At 41.4% G+C, this 21,156-nt stretch overlaps 1 protein-coding gene across 1 annotated transcript in view; it reads right to left on the bottom strand.

Annotated features, from left to right (window-relative positions):
• Positions 1-208: 208 nt before the first annotated feature.
• Positions 209-21,156, bottom strand: part of UST (uronyl 2-sulfotransferase) — a 166,402-nt gene continuing 145,454 nt past the window's right edge. Inside the window, exon 8 of the mRNA XM_056344173.1 lies at positions 209-4,275. Within this exon, the coding sequence (XP_056200148.1) occupies positions 3,992-4,275 (284 nt within the window). The 3' untranslated portion in view covers positions 209-3,991. The remainder of the gene's footprint in view (positions 4,276-21,156) is intronic.

The raw sequence follows: 21,156 nt of genomic DNA, 5'->3' as shown, positions 1-21,156 counted from the left end.
TGTTGCTGTGTTGTTTTAGGCCACGGTCTAATGTCACAGATGTTCCCTTTCTTAAAATGGAAGGAAAGATCAGAGAACCATTACCCCTTAACTGGGAATCACAGACCTTTATTTTTTTTAGATGACGTAGAGTTTTATTCTTTGGTGGACTATGTTTTTTTGTTTGATAAGAGGACCCAAGTTGGCATGCAGTTTGTAAGCCAAAAAATCCACTTTACATGAAATATTTTTATTACATCAAGTATTGAAAGGAGGAAGAATTCATTGTCTGGAATGCACAGATCTGTTCTCCAGTGTTTAAAATTTGTGATTTTGTTTGTATCTTTATGATACTACATACCATTCTATATTATAACATTCAAACAATTCATCAAAGGTCCAATGATAAAGAATTGCAAAGGAACTGAAATGCTTCAAATACACCATCAATTTTACATACCTTCAGTTCTGCCGAGCTACTTCTCCACATTTAAGTAGAGAACACTTCAGATACTCAGACTTAGCCTTGTATCATCAGCGCAGTTTATGTGGAAAAGAAGTAAATTAAACAGGAACAAAAACCTGCACCATTTGTCACTGTCACTTGGAACTTAAGACTAAAATTTATTTTTTTCCAGAATCCTGCATTTTAACAATGGTTGATTCTCTCTTTAGTGTTAAAGCACTGATGTTTCACTTGCATTACAGCATCACTCTGGACTACTGGAGCTTTTACGCCTGGCCATCGAATACCACGTCTAGTAAAATGCAGCGTATGGGGACCAAGCTGTTTTTCTCCTGGATAAAACTTCTTTTTACTTCGCAGCCACAAAGCACACGAGACAAGGTACTTCAGGGTACTTACTGCACATCTCAGGTGAGTAAAATAATTCTGACTTGACTCTCACACCTCCAGACCGTTCAGGACATAGAATAACCCAGGAACAACCTGCCCCCACCTCGCTGCTCAAGTACGAGTAGCAGGTGATAAGCTGTGCCATATCCAGCCCTGCTCTGCTAGGTGCAACTCCGTCCTCTTACCTACAGCCACTGTACCCAGGCAAGAAAACTAGCGTAAGCAAGCGGGCTATGGTGCTAGGAAGAAATGCACAAGTTTTATTTTTAAACATCACTGGACTGAAAAATAAAGAGTCATATGGCTTATTTCTATTTCAGGAGATGGTAGCGAATAAGTTAAAGAATATTTCATCCCAAAACATACGTTGCTTTCATTTATAGCTAAGCTAATGTACACATATGTTTTCTTATTTTCATACATGTCAAGCACCCGCCTTTTTCCCCCCACAAAGATTTACAAGCACATGCATGGCACTTCCTACAAAGCTGTCGTGGGCTAAAGGCTTACAAACAATGATTTTCTTTTTGGAATAAGAAATATTCATCAGATCAAAATATAACCACTTAAATCAATTTCTTCCTGAGCAACTTAGAATTTGGAATGTGCTGAAAAGTTTCAATAAATAAGTCAAAGATTAACCGGCTTAAAATGTACCTTTTAACAATTAAGTAAAATATATTTCATGACAGACAAACAGGCCATAGGACCAGGAATCTTAGATGCTATGTGGCAGATAAATGTATGAAGTACCATTCAAGGAAGAGAGGCCAGGTTGATTGTTACAAAAAATACAACATTAAAACCTAGCGCGTAAATCATTAAACAGGTTTTGTATTTAGGTTATAAGTAGTGATGGCTGAAGATACCATTAAATAAACAGATAAAAATAGACTTTATGGTAAGCGGCAGTGAACTTGCAGGAAGGGTGAATGTGTTACGTGACTGATTATTCTGTTACAACACTGGCAAAAAGGATTCAAACAGAATTTCAGGAAAGCGAGAATATTAGTTTTCTTTCCAATATATAACAACTCCACAGTGTGTAAACTAATCATTACTCTTCCAATGTAATTTCATAGAAACCACTTAAAATATACAATGCAGCAGATTCATATTTTAGCTAATATGTTAGTTGTTATCTGTGCCATTTTCAGCTTTCTTTAACATGATCCCTCGTGGCAGCGCATTGCTACCACTAACCTGGGACGTTAATAACGAGAACAGAATCTTCTATGTATTATTTTCTGTAATTTACAAGCATCTTGTCTTAACATGAGTGCACTCCTTTATTTTTGTTTTCTGCGTGTAGGTACAGTAAAGACTGACTGGTGATGGAGATGGGCCATAATGTTTACTGGCTCTCAGCAGGCTCGTGGAAGAGGAAACCCTTGGAAAGCAAATTCGAGCTTAGTCCGAGTTTATATGCCTTGTCCATCACAAAATAACTTTTGCTTGTTATTGCAAACTGAAGTATGACCTTGCAGACAGCAGACACACTGCTGAGGCAGCCATAGAATAGGAAGAAAAATTGCCCGGTAGGTATTTGAGAAATGACGTGAGTTGGACAGAGGTGCATTGCCGCTAAAGTGTTGCTGGGACTCATCCTGGCAAGGAGCTGCAGCTCCTTGGCCCTGCTTCTTTCCTGTGCTCTAGGACAGGAATTAATTGCTATTATCCTCCAGTAGTCCACCTTGCTCTGGCAACAACAGTGTGCAAGAGGCCAAGGCCTCATCAAGACCCCCCAGATCACCCTTAATCTGCTACGGAGCAGATGGCCAAATAGCTCTGCCCATCGCTGCCTGCAGGTCTGTCACTTCCGCACCACCAGTCCCGGCAGGCTGTTGAATAGCTGGCAAGCCTGCATGTCACAGGGAACCCTGGGGACACACACCTTGCAGACACACCATGTCATGAGCTGGAGCTATTCCTTTCCCCTCCCAGCCTCCACCCATCCCCTTTCTAGTGTTTGCTGAGAATGTAGTGATTAACAAGGGCAACTTTCACAGTGACTCTCTTAACAATGCATCACTGAATCAGCTTTGGTTTCACAGAGCATACCTGCTTCTCTTTGTTTAATCATTCAAAAATATTTCAACTAAAGAAGTCGTGTATGTCCATATTGTTAATTTTACTTTTAGCCACGCTAGAAGCGGGTGTCTGCTGTTTGCATTAGTAGGGCAGCTGCATTCAGCTTCAGATGTGAACAACTAAATTCTGCAATTGCAGAAATACTGATCATGCTTCATAGGAGTTCCCGATCATGGAAGTTTAACGAGTAACTTTTTCTGTATCTCTTTGGATTTGTGACCTATAAGAATAAAAATCTAAAAACAACCTTCCTGAACATAAAAACTGCATGCTGCACTTTTACCTTCAGTGTTTAATAGAAACATACTCAACTGCATAAGCAAAACTCTTACCATTGAGGTAACCCTGCCTTGCACTTTTCATCTGTTGTTGCCATTCACTGACCTGGTAACTTTTTCCACTCTAGAAGGGTTTACCGCAAACATCTTGTTCCTATAACTTGCCTTAAGTCCACTAATATTAATTTGCTAGAATAGCAGCCTCACTCCTCCCACACACGATAATTCAGAAGCCATTACGAGCCCCTTTCTGAGCCTGCTATCCTTGGATGTGCACAGACACAGCGATGGCTCTGACAGTACCAGCAGGATACTGGTGTGCTCTGGGCAGAAAGAGGCACCTTTCCCAAATGGCTCACCGTCTGTAGTTCACACTGCCGTAGTTAGTGCCACAGTGTTATGCAATAAACACTTGTTTCTGGAGAAAAAGAGATGAGAGTCTGTAAAATTTACTTTTCAAGACTGTCTAATCTATTCTTCTATGTTTTGCAGGTTCCCAGAGGACTATTTTTTACTCCAAAAGTTATTTTGTGATAGACAGTAGATACTTCTCTCTTGAACTATGCTATAGCAAGGACGCTATAGAGTCAACATCGTATAATGAATCAAACCTGCAAAACCAGGTATCTCCTGATGGCCTCAGCATGTGGGAATGGTTTCTTCTGTTCCGTTTCAAATGCTGCTGCGCATAACATAGTTCCTTAAGGAAATACTTTTAATAATAATTAAAAAAATCTTAAGAAAGCTGCAGGGGTCACCAGAAGAGAAAGGATAGCTCTTCCATCCATCACCTTTTATAGATATCCTCTAGCCACTTTTCGTCATCTTCTTCCTCATCGTCTATCGGTTCCTCTGTTTCCAGGGGAGAAGGAATAAAGAACTCGGGTCTGGGACGTGGTTTCCTGATAGGAGACTTCAGTCCAAACTTGCGCTTTAGCAGGTGGAACTGTTCTTTGACATAGTAATAAAACTCATATTCATATCTCATGCGCTGGTAGAGGATCTGTATTGCTTCTGGAGAGGGGACGGTCTTTTTCACTGTCACAGTCAGATTGCCAAGTTTCCTATGTTCTGTAAAGAAACACCAAAAACAAGCAACATGGTGGGTGCTCATTAATGAGATCAGACCTAAACTTTCTTTTTTTTTTAAAAAAAAAGATTAAGGCATGGCCTTACCTATGTAATTTCCTATGTGGCATACTACATCACGTCCCAGTTGTGCTTTATTATTGTTCAAATCTAAACAGGTACTTAACGAGCTGAATCTATCTCATGCTAACAATGGAGCATTGTTGGCATCACCACATGACACCCCAAGACTGACTGTGCCTGCTGACTCTCTCATCCTGTTATACCTGTTAATTATAGATTCATCTTCCTGTTGTGCCCTGGAATTGGAAGATTTCAGTATGCTTTTCTTCACCTGACTTTTTTACAACTTTTGCTTTGGTAAACTGAAATAGAATCACCTTTATTGTTGATAAAAAATTAGAGCTACTAACAAAAATATTGAATTGCCTCTTTGTCTCCTCTCTCAACAGATTATTGTACCACCGGAGATTAATGTATTTGAACAAGGCATAAAGCAAACACTCAAGGCAATCATTTTGCTGTTTTCTACCAGATGGCAACTGGCTGTCAAAGCATCCTAAGTATTTTCTTCTTCTCCAAGACAGAAATGTAACTGAAAATGAGCTGTGAAAAACAGAACAGAAAAAGCTGAAAGTACTGACCTGTAGCATCACTGCAACCCCCCTAACAACCGCAACTTTCTTTAGAAGTAGTGATGAATGTTACACTGATGAACTAGTAGCTTCTATAATCAAGTTTTCTGAAAGCTAGGGCTCCAATCCAGTAAGCCTTAGGTGTTACTCTGAGAGAGCGTGGTGCCCATGGACATGACTGTAATAGCCTCAGAGTACACCTGGGTCCAGACATGGCAAGATGAACCGTCTTGCATAAAAGCAAGGAGATGCCAGTTAGACAATAGCAAAAAACCTGTTTAATTCCAAGGATGGTTAGGCACTGCAGTACAGCACACAAGTTACAAAACCTGTATCTCTGGAGGATTTTAAGAGCAGATTAATTGATTCTCTCCTGAGGGAAGCCATTTGACTAGGGGACATCTGAAGGCCATTTTCCATGACTATAAAGCCAACAGACTAATTTTAATCTTGTCAGTCCTTACCTCACTTCCTTGCTCTTTGCTACAACAGCAAGGTCTGCATGAGAACTGGTTGGTTTGTTTGTTTTTGTTCCAGGATAATGTCTTGGCTTCTGCTGCTCATTCTTTCCTTAGTATTTATATCCTTTATTTGCATTGCCTCAAATGCCAAACAGAAATCCCTATATTCCACTTGACTACATACATGAACTGTTGCAGTGAAGAAGAGCTGGATTTTGATATGGAAACCTAATTCTTATTGTCAGACATTGCTTCAGGTTGGAGGAATTCTAAAGGGTCAGGCTATGAAGCACAGCAAAGAAAAACCTTACAAGAAGGAAGCAGACAACAAAGAACATTTCATGTTTCTAATTGCGTCCCAGTGGCAGTGACCACTCTTACTTCCAGATGGAGATCCTAAATCAAAATAGGATTTTATCAAGGGCAGAGTTTTGCTCACATGAGCAGTCCTAACTGGGGTCTTCTGAAGCACTTGCCAGCAAAGCTAAACACATGCTTCACAGCTCTACAGAGAAACAGGGCTTCACAATCGCTTACAGGTAAGACTAAGCAATGGATTGATGGTTCCTAGTATTCCACAAGCAATATGCTCACCCAAAAGAAGTAACGAAGAGAAAGTTTTTAGAGCAGAGAGGAATTTTAAGCAAAGGCAAACCCATTTATTTCAAGAGGTAATAAAAGATTAGTAAGTCCAGCTAGCAAACACACCAGCAATGATCTTTAGACAAAAAGTTGGTATTTGCAAGATTTTACATCTTGAAAAGTACAACAGAAGGGCAGAGCACAGCTATGTGAACATGAACTGCCTTCTATAAATTCTAAAAGATTAATGTTCATATAGCTTATGATATCCAGACAAATAAACAGATACTAATTTTCAGACAATGGACGCACATTTTCCTACTTCAGAGTAAAGGAATTAAAGAAAAACAGCCGAGAACTATTCATTTTAATAATACTACATGAGACAGCAAGTGCTGCTGCTGAGCTGGACATTCTCATATTCATTTGACTACATTGCATCACGCACATCTGGTACAGGAGAAAAAAGTTGTATCTGAAAGAGGTATTCTCCCTCTCAGTTTTGCTTACCAGTTACAGCAGGGTAATTTGAAACGTAGAAAGAATGGTTTTCATTAGCTGGTAACAATTAAAATATGCTGTTCTGTAATGAAATAGAGCTTTTACACCAAACTTCGTAATTCTTTACACTGAAGTCTTGTCTCTACTCATATATATATATAAGTAATTCAACAACTTCATAGAGTTCTTTGTTAATTACACTGATGTATGGTGATGTATGCTCTATAGTTACTGACTATTCACAGTTTATCAATTTGCATAGTTCTATTTAGATAGGAGTAAAATGATTATAATATAAAAAACTGAATTAAAGAAGCAATCTTTAACGTGCTGTCTAGCTAAGAAAAGGTACAGAGGAAGGATCATGAAACGCTTGCATTTAAAATAGATATTAGCATAGAAAGCACTACCTGTAGCTAGTGAAGGGCGTGAAATATTTTTGCTGAAAATACTTGGGCTCCCCAAGAGCTTACTCTCTCTCTATACCCATAGACTGGAATAGACTAAGAAATGTCTCATCTTTTTAAAGATTCCCAGTCAGTTGTTCAAGTTGCCGTTGGTGGGTATTAGATGACTACACTCCAGGAAGGACACTGTACTCAGTCTGTCCGCGGTGAGAAGGCAAACGCTCCCTTATGATTATTGAACACTTCAAGACATTCCTCTTTCTGGCACTTAGCTGGTAGCTCCCGCCAGCTCTGCAGTCTGGTTTTCTTTACAAACTCAGCAGCAAATATACACTACTAAATATTGCACTTATTAAGCTTAAGCCTTTATACTGCTTGCCAACTTCATTTTTATTTTACATAGGTTATTTCTGTTACAGAAAACTCCATTTACGTCGCTGGAAAAAGCTCTTTACTTATATGATCCCTCCAGGACTTTAAGCAGGAAAAGCCACTTCTTACAGCTCCAGCTCTCTTCGGTGGCTGCTCCTCCCAGCAGAGAGAGGCACTTGTGTTCAGCCCAGGAGTGCTGCCAAGGATGACAAGGTGAAAAGCACTGGACTGTTTTCCTGGGGGGTTGGTGGTCAGTGTGGGGCAGGACCAGCCAGAGGGGTGGTGTGCCAGGCAGGGAGCAGCCTGCTGGCACCCCATCTGCCAAAGCAGCCAGGTGCTGCACGCCAGCCTCACGGTGGGCAGCCAGAAAGCAGCAAAATACACTTCTCTGAATTTGCAGCAGTCATGGCACAGGGTATTCCTGGATGTGTGCAATTCTTTGCTCTATGCACACACCTACATCTATAGATGTATGCATGCAAACAGACAGAAGCAGCCACAATCTGGAAGGCTACAGGAGCAATGTAGATTTTCTGGCTTCTCTTGGTTTGCTTCACAGTATCATCATCTGCAAGTGCAGTGCATGAATAGTTGTGAGGTGCTGGTTGTCAGATGGTGCAAACAGGGGCTGAGCCTGGCTGCAGGCTCAGCCTTTCGATAAAACAAGTGAACTTTGCTTTTTTGGCACTTGAATTTTATTTAGACTGGTTTAAAATCTTAAATACTTTTAAAAGGCTCTTTAATATGAATATGAATGAAATCACAGAACTGCCCCTTGAAGTCACCTTAACCACCTCTCCTCATCATAGAAGCAAAGTGGAAAAATTAGGTAGATCTGGCTTAAAGCCAAAATAACAATCTGCATATGCTACATAAACCCAGCTGTCCCACCAAAGGACCCCCGTTTTATGACCTTTGAGACAGCTAACCATATGGAGGGCAACAAACTACACCATTTACTTTTTAGGGTTATTTTTTTTTAAACTGTGTTTGCTTTGGCATTCTTTTAAATTACGAAAAAGAACGTACTATACAGTAACCCAACCTCCCAGTGCTGCCTGCTCATGCCTTGAGTTAAGACTAAATTGGTACGCAGATATGGATGAATAAAATTAAATTCTTTTGGGTTACCAGGTGATGAATATTTACTATTACTTTCTGCACTCTCACTTTTTTTTTTTTTTTCCCCAAACTAAGAAACCAGCATTACTCATTGCAGCAATCCAAACCATAGGGAAAAGTGGTTTTTATACTTTGTGGCTCAAAACCCCTTGGATTGCCATATTTAGACAAAATGATCCTAAAGGCATTCTCCACCTCAGAAGAGATTTTTGGACTGATGCTCTCTCCAGTGCCCTGCCATTTTGGTGGGTGCGATGCAGAGGCTTGCTCCCCATCACTGCTCCACTGCTGCTGGATGAAACTGCCGGGAGCCCAGCACCCTCAGGGAACTGGCAGGGAGACGTGACCCAGTGGAGCCAGCGCAGGACTGCTGCAGGCAAGTGTAACCGTGGCCTTGCCCAGCTAATGCTTGCAGTGGAAAAACCCCACACCGAGTTCTGCTGCTCTAGGGCTGTGTGAACACGATGGCTGTCACAGATACAGCAAACTCATTTCCTGGAACTACGCGGGGAGGCCCTGCGTTTCAATCGCATGCAGCTGAGCTGCAGCACATACCTACTTCTCCGCAGTTTTAAATGGAAGTAAATGTATGTCACTGTGGTTAAATGTGACGTATGAATTGGTGAGGGCCTCTGCTTGATATGCCATTCAAGCAGTTGCTGCGGTGCTAAAACAGGGTTCTGATGGCTATGTTAGAAATGCTCTCCCCCCAGAATATCTAACCGCAGCTCAGCAGAGAATTTTCTGGCACAATTGGTCTGCTTTCCAAACTTGAAATTTCTAGCTAGGCTTTTGAAGGATTTCTGGGAAAGGATGGTTTTGGGAGAACAGATTAGACGTCGATGTGTTTGGCTTGTGTGCCGTCTTTCCAATAATCACTGGGCTGCTACTGCTTAGGAGTGCACTGAGCCTGGGGCAGGTCCCAGGTGGGAGAAGGGACGGTGCACTGTGGCTGGGCTGCACGACTGAGCGCCTCGCCTAGGCTCACTTTGCGAAAGGAAAGCACAGACAGTAAAGAAAACCTTACAGCTGCTGACTGGGAAGGAGTGTATTAAAACCAAAAGTTGATGAAAAAGTAAGCGGTAATTTGTCCCACAGCACCTACTTGCTTTGTCTGTCTGAAACACCGTGAGTCCCAGTTACTAACCTCCTTACTTGCTAGTTTACTCTCTTCTCAGTTATTCACATCAACAAAATAAGGTGTAAGTTTTAACAATGTGTAGATAAAGATTATACACTTCTGTGCATATGGAGGACAGTTATGCTAGGCTCACTTGCAATGCTTTCTTTCTTTTAGCGTTTCTGTCTCAAATCATTGTGCCACTTTGATAACATGGAATGACATTGAAAGCACAATGGGGATTAGGAGAACTGTAGCCCACTGGCACATAGCAATGACCTGTCCCCTAAAGGTCAGATACGGAACCCTCCGAGAGGACAGCACTCCAGGGGTCATGGAAACACCTAGAACTCCAGAGACTGCAATCCTAGGCAAATCAGACATCCTATTTATCAAACAGGAATCTTGGAAGCAAATACACCAGACTGTAATTAGCACAGATGCTGCAAAATGATGGCCACCAGTGACAGAGACTGAACTAGATGAGACAGTTACAACAATGCTCTTTCTTCTTTCTTACACTACAATGATTAAGGAAACCAGAGGGAAGAATGTCACTGTTAACCTCATATAATTCCATTATTAACATTAACATGGACAAAATGCAGGGAGCTCAAAGAATGATAACCTGGCAGAGAAAAATGAAGGGATGCCAAAACAGAGATTAGACAGGAAGATCTCACAGAGATAATCTGAAAAACACATCATCAAACAACTACTAATGCTCAAGGATGTAAACACCAAGGAGGTATGGCACAAAACCAGAACAAGGAAGAAACATGAAAGAAAAAAAAAAGAATAATATTAGGTCTGTGGCACACAAAGTACTCATGTTAGAAGTACTTTGGGCCAATAAGGCTGAAAATAAACATCTTCCTACAGTATGAAAGTAACATATTTTGGGAATATATTGCAGAGGTCAACACTGCACTGGTCTGGCTGTCAGCTGGACAACGTAACAGTGATACGCGTTCAATAGAGCTCTGAAATACTACTCCAGCTATTAAAGGAATTATATCACTATTATGAAACACTTGCCTTACAACACACTCAGCAAAGCAAATATATAACTTTCTCCATACTCTGTAAACATCTACCACTCTCTGAGGTCTCTTCTCCAGCCGGTAAGTATTTATCATTAAATGTCCAGCTCTCCTCTTGGAAACTTCACAGTGTTATGCCTTTGCTCCTACCAGTTCCGAGCTGTGGATCCAACAACGTGGATTTCCAGCTGCAAGGGATACCTCAGCCAACCCTCCTGTCCCACACACTGCCTCTGCTGCTGCCTCAGTCTGGAAACATGCTATATCTTACATGTGGTCAAGTAGCAAATCTCAACAGGATCTTCTAAGAGACTCCTTGGTGTACTTTAATGTTGCATTCCCAGCTAAGGTAAGCTAACACAGAAGGAAAAAAACAAAAGCTGAAAATTAACCCACATTGGTAGAGCGAAAAGGCAGATTCTTATGAAAATGTGGTCAGGTACTTTTATTGCTGTTAAGCAACTTCTAAGTTGAACTAGACAGAGTTGGAGGTGCCAAAACCAAAGTTATCTGCAGAGGAAATGCCAGGATTGTCTAGTTTGAGTTGCCGAAAGAATTACTATGGTCGCAGTTTGTATGCAATTTCTAATGTATCTTTTATAGCTGTACAAGTATTATTGAACAGATCCAGTCAAATCTGGATCTGACTTCAAAAACAGGTTCTTACACATTGCTTGTGAACAGTGTTGCATAGTAGGTTACGCAGATACTAGCATTATTACTTTTTTACAGAGAGAAGATAAAGTTGCAGTGATTGAGACAAATTTCAGCCATGCTCACGAGCAGGAAAAGCTTCACCACAGGTATGTTACGCGGAAAATCTGCAGAGATACAGCCAGGGACTTGAGAACCTAGAGCAGGCATCTTGCTTTGTGTTTTGAATCACAGGAGACTGCTGTTTATGATTTTTGTCCACAGAAAGGAAGCGATGGAAAAAGCATTCTTCAGATGTGTAAGAGGGATGGAGCGAGGTGGAGGTGTCTTTATTTCCATATATAGTACTGATGAGTGCAACACTGGCACAGAGTATCCAGTTTTGTAACCACATCCTAAATTAGACAGGGTATGAAAACAGCCTCAGAATGAACACTGGGGTTGGAAGGGACACTTCAGAGAAAGATGATAAGTTCATTTTGGTCAGCTTACAAAAAAAAAAAAGAAGATTGAGAGGTGACTTATTTACAGAATCTGCATATTTTCATGGTGAGACAACTATGGATGCTGAAGGGTTGGAAGCAGAAACCAGAGAAACGCGGACTGCAAGTAAGGCACAGCTTTTTAAAGTGGTGAAGGTGACTAATCACTAGAACAAAACAAAAGACAAAAGACAAAAAAAAGAAGAGTTGATTTGCTATCACTTGATAGTTCTGCATCAACACTGGATAATTTAACCAACTCCAGTTACTGATGTCTGTGCAGAAGTAAGAGAAACTGTGTGGTGCCTGTAGCACACAAGGAGCCAAGTTGAATGACACAATGATCCATCCAAGTCTTTCATAGATGAAGTTCCAAATGTCTTGCATGTGTCAGCTTCCAAGTCGGAAGCTCCACTTGTGAAAACCTTTTTGTCAGTGTCTTTGCGGTACCTCAGTGTGAATGTCATTTTTGGAAGATGTCTGAACACCTAGTTTGCTACCTTTCCCAGTTGTTGGCTGTTCCAAACTAGTGGTCACCACTCTGCAGTATCGGTCCCTGCAGGAATGTGAAGTAACACTACATTTTTTCAAAAGAAATTTGAGAACACAGCCTTAAATAATTATTAACCCCAAGCGCTGTCTCTTCCTGTCTTCCTAGAGCATGCGTATGACTGCTTACTGCTTTATATAAGAATAACTACTGAAATGAGAAACAAAAGCAAAAATACTAACTAGGACTAAAGTAACGGCCAATAACAAAATTTATACGCTGCCAAGGTAAAACCAGTTCTGGTACAAACCACTTCCAGTAGACAGGATGATGTACATTACTGTACAAAAGCTGCTATTAAAATGGAGGAAAAAAACCCCTGTAAGTTCTCTTCTCCCTTGTGAGAAAGTTTGCCAGTTCTAAGATTTTCTCCCAGCTCCGTCTGCACAGAGACAACTGAAAGCCTTGAAATGGCTTTATTTCTTATTATTGCAAGTTACAGGCAGTCCAGAGAAAATTCTCTCTTTTTGCCCTTAGGTTCTTTTGTGTATAATGAGCGACTGAAGGCGGCCAGGGGCTGAGGCACTGGTGAAGAAGGAAGAATGCTACCAGAGCAGAAACAACACACTGTTCCTTTCAAGTTCACCCCCTCCTGGCCCACAGCCCGACTGCCTTGGCCAGCTGCCAGGCTATTGGGACAAAGGCCTCCTCCTCTGGCCAAAACCGAGGAAAAGGGTCTGTTGTTTAACACAGGCAGGCTTGTTTCAGCAAGAGAAAAAACTAAAAAGAAGGGCAATTATATTAACTGGAAGTCCTGGGAGAGGAGAGTAATCTTCTAGTGTGGCTAATGCAATTCTCACCCCATGCTTTTCCTGGAGAGGGAATGTCTTGATTCTCTACTGCTCATGCTGGAAGACAAAGTATAATGTCTCAACAGGGCTAAGCCCTAAGGCGGCCAGGGTCTTCATGCCTCTCAAAGTTACTATGAAACAGAAACAAGAAAGTGTCTTTCCTCCTTCCAGGAAGGCCCAGGCAACCCTTCCATGCCTGCATTAACAAGCTCATGTGAAGGGTGAGCGTCTTCACTCACAAAAAGGCAGACATTTCTATGCACCTAAGCAGACCTTGAAGAGTCCCACAGATAGGTAAGTCAAACATCTAGCTCTCTCAGGACTTCACAGTGACCGAGGTTCCTGCTGCATTTCCACAGAGTCATTAAACCCAAGCCAAGGTGGATTCACACCTGGGCTTTTTGGTGTCGCTGTAGCAGAGCCTGCAGCCCTGGTTTGCGATGGGGAGCTTGGGACACGTGGGGTTCACTGCAATTCGAGAGGTTGTGCGCCTCCCTGCAACCTCAGAGGCAGATGCTGTTGCAGAGGTTATACAGAGATGCAGTGGCTCTTCGTCCAACCTCAGCACTGCAGCAGCACAGGCAAGGGATGAAAAGGACTTGAAAAGGTAGAAGAAAATCCCTGGGTCTGGCGTGACCTGTTTGACTCCGAGCACTGAAGTGCCTGGGTGAGGTGAACTGCCTCAGAGGCTGTGTCACAAGATTGTGTCTCAGTGAGCTGTGGCAGGAGGCTTCCCACAGCAATTATTTTTATGCCTGACAGTTTTCAGAAGCAGGCCCCAATTCAAGGAGAAGTGTGATCTTAATCTGCTTAGGTTAATATAAGTGAGTACAGGACATTTTTTGGTGCTTAGATGCTGTTCAAACACCATTGAAATTTACACATGCACGTACTTGCTTTGTATTCCGGGCAACAGATTTTCCTCCTGAATCAAGGGGGAAATGTCATTTCTGACACATACTTATGAGACCAAGATCTTTGCAGAAGACGACCTCCCAATGCACCCCATGCATCTGCACCAGCCAGCAGCAGCCAGCCTCCCTCACCTGCCTTCAGTGACTTCTGTGATCAGCTCCAGCACACCTTGACCGTTCTTGCTCGTGTGTCAGCACCAAAAGCAATCCATTGAGGAAACAAGAGTTTGGTCAATGATCCTTTTTAACTCAACTCACATTTAGTATTACTGTGCTGACAGGGAAGAGATATGTAGGCACATCGTTCTGCCATCTATCACCTTGTTTACAGGAAGTATATTCTTAGTAGCCTTAACTCTATTGCACATTAAAGGAATTAGCTGAGTACTGTGAAAACACCCTTGGATCAGAATGGGAGATTTACAGGGTATAAAAAGCCACTGCTCCTGCACTTAGTCCTGCAAATTGTCTTATGTCTGCAGTGTTTCAATTAGTAGTTTCATTCCAGTGTTAGAGAGACTGGCTAGTATCAAAGCTTCCAGGATAACTGCATTGTTTTGATTTAATGACAATACTAGCCCTAGCATAATGACTATCATGCTTCCAGGTTATACCGCACAAACCCCTCCCTCTTTCCATTTCAGTATTTATGGGCATACATCAACATTAATACCTCTGAAGAAGGATAAAATGGGATAGAAACCTGGAAGGATGCGATAGCAATTAGGAAGAGCTCTCCAAGAAAACAAATTTTGGGAGGAAGTGAGGATATTAAAATGAGCACTAAACCTGCAAAAAAACAGGCTTTTGTTGAAGAACATTATGATTTTTTACATTGTGATCTTCAGGAGTGGCAAAAGAAAGGCCCCTGACATTATTCAGAAAACATGCAACACTGAATTTCATCAAGATAAAGAGAGAAACCCTGTTGTGGTGGGCTGACCCCAGCTTCGCACTTTTTCTAATTCCGTCAGATGCTTTTTGAGATGGTATGATTAGAGCTGCAAACAATTAATGGAAAATGCTGTAATTTGTGGTTAAAAAGCCATACAATGTAACTAATTTTAACTTTTTTAATATTTAAGAATCAGAAGTAAATGACAACCTATGTGCCTTTACCACAGATTTGAACTGTTGCTTGTGTCAAAGCACACACTGAGACTGTTTCTTTTACTTTAACAAAAAAGGCAATTCAGCGCAAGACTTTTTTTCAACTTTACAGTCTAATTCTAAAAGCAAGAGGGAAACCTATAAGTAAATTTAACTTACCTGGTAACGTAACACAGAAAATACCATTAAGAACCAAGAGTTAACATTTCAGTGCCCAATTTCAACAGATATTCCTCAAAACAACAAACCTGATTCTGAATCTATGAAATACTATTCCATTTGCTAAGTTTACCAGAAGAATATATGCCTAAATTTCACTCCTGCCTAATGGTTCAAAGAAATCCTGAAACCATAAATGATCGGCTTTTTAAAATCTGCAGACACCACTGAATATATTATTTTTTCTAAAAAACCCAGAATATTTTAATAAAATTCTGTGGAAAACATGATTAAAAACATGATGAAGAAGCTATCTGAGAGAATGGTACATATTCAGGGTTTCCACAGTAACAGAAAACAATGCAAAAAAAATAATCAAGGGAGCTTTGTAAAGGCCTGTCCAAAAAATGAAAAATTAATCTCTGGGAGGCCTGGCATATGTAGAAGGGACACCTATCGCGCTGGATGTGTATATGGACTTACCCATGGCAGAAGAGCCCTAAGGTGCATGTTCTGACCTAGGCTCAGCACTCGCTGGGAGACCAATGCATGCAATCAGGTTTTGTCTTAGTGCTAAATATACAGATCTAGATGGAGTCCAAGTTCTCATGTAAAACTGTGGGTACTAGAGATATGAAATTCTGACTCCAAGCTCTTTAAAAATACATTCCTCACAGGCTACTCTGATGTGGCCAGTGACTACAGTCAACAGTTTCTAAACACGGTAACCTGGGCACCTCACATTCAGCTGAAACTTCATCCATCTGCTTGCCACAGTGGTTGACAGCATTTCTGGCATATTCCCAGAGCATTTATTGAAGAAATGAAAACCTTTAAACTGAGCAAATATAGAATCCTCATAAATATAACTACTTTTTTTTTTTTTTTCTTTTTTCTTCATTTGGTCTGAATAACAGCAGGATGAAAAACCACAAGGCTGAAGGAAGTGAAGGGACTATTTATGTAGCATGGGAAAGATTAAACTGAGATTCCACACTTTAAAGTGGGTGACATCTGTTTATCAAAATACTTTTGTTGTATCTCTTTTTCCTTCAATTAACCAGTCTGTCTGCTAAGACTTAGAAACAGGGATGTGGTGCTAGATTTGTCCTTTGATTTCAGTGGCAATCTGTGTAAGTTCTGCCATCACTTTGAAATCAAAATGTTGGTCTGGCATTGCCAATTGCTAATAAAATATACCAATGTATCATGTGCCATTTCTTCACAAAATTATTCACACATGTGTATACAATATGAAAAGATGTGTTGGGACTTGGAGAATTTCCCTTGCTGCACATGAGATACAAAGTGTCTATGCGCTAACTTTCTATTTCTGTTAAAAACAAAACCTGTAGCACAAGTGGGATGTACACCAAGATGTGGTCTGGAAGGATAACAGAAGCAGCCTGTGAACTGAATAGCTGAATTAAGCAGGAGCTCAAACCATTGATTTCTACAAGTAGCTTGCAAAAACATCCACCAAGGAAAATAATTTTCAGCGATTCAAAGCAGAACCTTTAGCTAAGTGGTGAGTCTGCCCTTAAAATAGGCTAAATAATGTGTTTTGCAAAGTATTGGAGCCTGCCAGGGACCTCAGACCATATTCTACCAGCAGCAGAAGACAATGCCAAGCAAATGTTCAATTTCATTATACAGATAAATGTGCTTTGCAGTTTCACTGCTCTTCTGCTAGTGAAAATTCTGGATGAACTGGGTTAACATTTTTGGTAAGCTGTTTGCTGAAGTATAAGACGACAGACTGAGGTTTCTTGCAATCAGCCACCTGCACTGGCATATCTGCACCAAACCAGCAAAGCTGTACAAGCTGCAATTTGTCCCTGTTATTTTCTGCTAATAAGAGGTGAAAACTGTTGACTACAAAAAGGGCTTGCAGTGCCTTCTTGCTGTTCTTGGTATATCAAGACGTATATATATGTATATCAGGATGTTTTTATATATGTGTGTGTGCATATATATATACACATCTATCAGGATAATGCCTTTCTTTCCAGGGCTTGGGCACCAGCAGCACTCATCTCACCCTTTTTCACAATGCTGACTGGAAAGAACAATTTGTCATTTGCAAACAAAACAAAATAATCTTAACAAGAGAAATCTGTTTCATTGTGCTCGAAATGAGTGTACATCCTTCATACTAAGCACCTCACCTGGCCATTGAAGAAAATCAATTGGTTTAACACACAAAATCATGGGCTAAACCAAGTACCTGTAACCAGGGAAGATCATGACCTCTTCAAAATGCTGTTTGGCATCCAGGATTCCCAGATTATACCCTGTCTTTTAATGGCTTTTGATTGCCATCACAAGCACTCAAAATTTACCACTGAATTTACCACTTAAGTAAATTAAGAATGGGAACGGATAGGATAAGAATCTAGAGGGGAATAAAACCTCCACACCTGAGAGATCAACAATTCCTGAAATAATGACCCTAAGGAAGACGTGGAAAACTCTATTACCTGATACCTTTATGGTGAAACTGGACAGACGCTAGTCCCTATGAACTAGGATTCAGTGCAGAAAAACAGATTGAGGACTCCTCCAACTGCAACAGAAGCTGCGGACAGCGCAAGACCAGAGACGCATCTCATGTGCTGTATCCAAAAAACCTTGGAGAGAACATGGAGGAAGCAACTGGTGAAATTACCTTGCTGCCGAACACCTGAGCAGGTTGGTTTGACCATCATCCCCACCCCAGCTGGTCCTGCTATGCTTCACCCTATTCAAGAACCCTTCATAGTTTTACTATCCAACTCCTTCTCCCGGTTTCCTGCCTTCTGCAGTTCATTCATGCTAAGCACTGTTCTAGCAGCTGCTTTGGTCACCACACAGAGGTTTCTTCAGAGTTTACCAGAATAGATCTTCCTCTTCATTTGTCTTCTTTGCTCTTGGCAAGGAAGTCCTGGGCTTCTGCGTTTCTCTGCCCCACAGGGAACTAGGTCATAGACTTTGCTCTCGGAAACACTGCAAGAGAAGAAACTACCAAGGGTGCTAAAAAAGCTCCAAACAAAGCCCACAAAAAAGCCCCCCAAAATTCCACCAAAAGCTTGGCTCAAATAGCACTCGATGCACAGATCTATCTGTTGGATAGACAAGGAGGGCACTAAGGCGGCATGATATAAATTTTGGTTTTATATGCATACTTCATCCTTGCTCCTACAAACAATTACTGCATACCAGCTCCTTGGCAGCATCCGTCTCTACCCAACTGTACACTGGTACAGAGCACGAGTGAGAAATACTCCGCTGAACTCCAGGCAGCCACTCAGGGCATCAAACAATCCCCCAGAGAGATAAACAGCCATTTACTTCTCTTCACTGATCATGCAGAGAGTTCAGTTTCCCTGGTACATAATTTAAGCATCTGACATTAAGTAGTGTCAATACCCAGTGAAGTAAATCAGGTTTGTCAGCTGCCTGAAGACCCTTCAAAGATCAGTCACAGCTACTGTGAAATTGGCAGAGCACTTACAGGGACAGCGGAGAGCGGAAAAAAACTTAAAAAATAAAAATAAGACTTCAACGTCCAGCAAAATATTTAGTGGTATTTAGGTTAAAATGGAGTTTTCTACGAATATTTTCATTCAACATTTTAAATAAATTTGCTTTGGCTACACTCTCATTCCTGTCACATCCAATTTCCACTAGCTTTCAGGAGATGTATATTATATATCAGCCACACATTAACCCTGCACTCTCATTTTATGTAACAGAAAAAGCACATGCTCTTGCCCAAGCCATAAACCTCCAAACTTCCTAACATCCCGCAAGCCCTGAGAGTGCAGCTCTGCAAAGCACCGGGGGCTCGGGCCAGACTGTGCACACATGTGCTTCTTGCAAGGCAGGCACACACCAGATACTCTGCTGCAGCGACACCAGCGTGCTCCACGTCTTCCCTCAACACAGGCCCAACACAACCAGGCACTGGGCTCTCCCAGTAACTTGTGTTGTGCTTCTTTGTGGCTAGAAACAAGTAAACAACAGAAAAACCCAGCCCCTCTCTCCTCTTTTTTTTTTTTTTTTTTGCTAGGTTCAACGGTGCTCTTTATGCATCTCTTTTTACCCCTTCCACTCCACAAAAAGCAAGAAATCAAATCGCGTAGCTGTTTGTTTGGTAATTCATCAAAGCAGACAAGCAGCAAGAGGAGCAAAGACCAAGACGAGCATACAGATTTTGTTCTGAGCCCTGCATTTGCATGCTTGGTAATACCAAAGATATGATACTCATAACGCCTCACAGGTACACACACGTAGCCTAAGGCCAGCAATGCATCACACAGGAACACCACTTCACAGACCCACCAAAACTCAATTGAAAGAAACACTATGGAAGAAGACAGACTGCTACAATTACCTGGTTTCAGATTTTCACTACACAAAAAGTATTAGATGGAATCACACTGCAACAGGCACAGGAATAGGGTATATTGTTTTATCGCTGATCTGGTAGAACACAAGAAATAAAGTTTCTTCCAATGGTGGATGCACAGAGCTGTTTAAACCCATAGTTGCAGAGAAGTCTGACCAGAGGAGTCTAAGAAAGCCATGGGGAAAGAAAATTGATTGTGAAGAGAGAGTATTTCAGGGCCTGAGAACAGAGTGGGAGTGCTTGTGTGGGCAGGCAACAGATGCTGCTCCAGACTTTCAGCAAGCAGCAAAGCAGGGAGGGATGGGTAAATGCTCCCTGCTTCACTTGTTTAACTTGAACAACTGGAGGAAGATAACAATTTAAGGCACTGCCCCCTGGATAGCTCTTTTTCTCCTGAGTCTCCAATTATTATATTTTCCTTTCTCTCCAATACCCTCATTTCCCCTGAGTATGCACTCATCAGCAGCTTGCATTCCCCAGAAATCCTCCCACTAGCTATCTGGAAAGCCATTCATGCTAGAGGGCATAACAGTCTTCTCACATGTAGATGTCTTTAAAACCACAAGCCATCTCCAGAAACCAAATTGCGTGGAGGTGCATGAAGAATTCCTCCAAGACCTATTTTGGAGGCAAGTGAATTCAGCCAACTCACAAACATCAGCAGTAATTTCAATCCAGTAAGCATGTTTGGTATTCTCAAAACCTTCCCCCAAACCACACACCTCTTTGCACGTGCACTTCTTTTAAAAGTATTTTTTTCTTGGTCTGTTTTTATGCTCACTTTTTGCCCTCAGCCTGTATAATAAAAATGTTTTCTGGGTGAGCCCCGGAGAACCAAGCAGACTAAACACTAATGCTCATATGGAATTTATTTAGAGGGGGAGAAAAATCCCTTAAGTTGAGTATTATGTTATTTTGAACTGGTTTTATATTTTATGCGTACATAGCGGAGCTGGAATTTCAGGGCTGGCTTTTGTTTGCATTCATCATGAAACATTTGTTATATGAGCTGCTGCTACTGCTACCAAAACAGCTGCTGCTCACTGCTAGAAAACCAGAGACCAACTCAACAGTTTCATTCTTTTTTCTGGTAAGTCTAGCTGGCAAATGAGGCCTGGTCTTTCTACAGAAAATTACTTTGTTTGGCTTTACTGTCATCCTTGATGCCTTTTGCCTACCCAGAACGTGGACTTGAAAGAGAATGGATAAATTGGAGCAAAAGCAAGTACGTACTGATGCTCCTGAATCACCTACGATTTAATGTAGATCAGAACCACAGCTGTATGAGCTCCCCGCTTTGCAGCTAGGGCAGCACCTCAAACGTGAACGTCTTTCCTTCAGCTGCTCTTGAGATTTAGCTGGGATTTAGCTTTTCTATCCTGCGTCATCATTTTCTGCCATCTGGAAAAAACAGCCATGGCTTGATCTAGCTTCACATAAGAATTTCTTCTGTGGAGGACTGCTTCCCTGTGCATAAAAAAATACGCACCCATCTGACAAATCTGTGCACCTTCCTACCGACCTGGACACAGACCAGGACCCAGAGCATCAGCAGGCTGCAGTCCTGAGT

The sequence above is a fragment of the Falco biarmicus genome, chromosome 6 (assembly GCF_023638135.1).
Source record: "Falco biarmicus isolate bFalBia1 chromosome 6, bFalBia1.pri, whole genome shotgun sequence".
Lineage (NCBI taxonomy): Eukaryota > Metazoa > Chordata > Aves > Falconiformes > Falconidae > Falco > Falco biarmicus.
The sequence above is the reverse complement of the archived record's forward strand: the minus strand, read 5'-3'. Positions and strand labels throughout refer to the sequence as shown.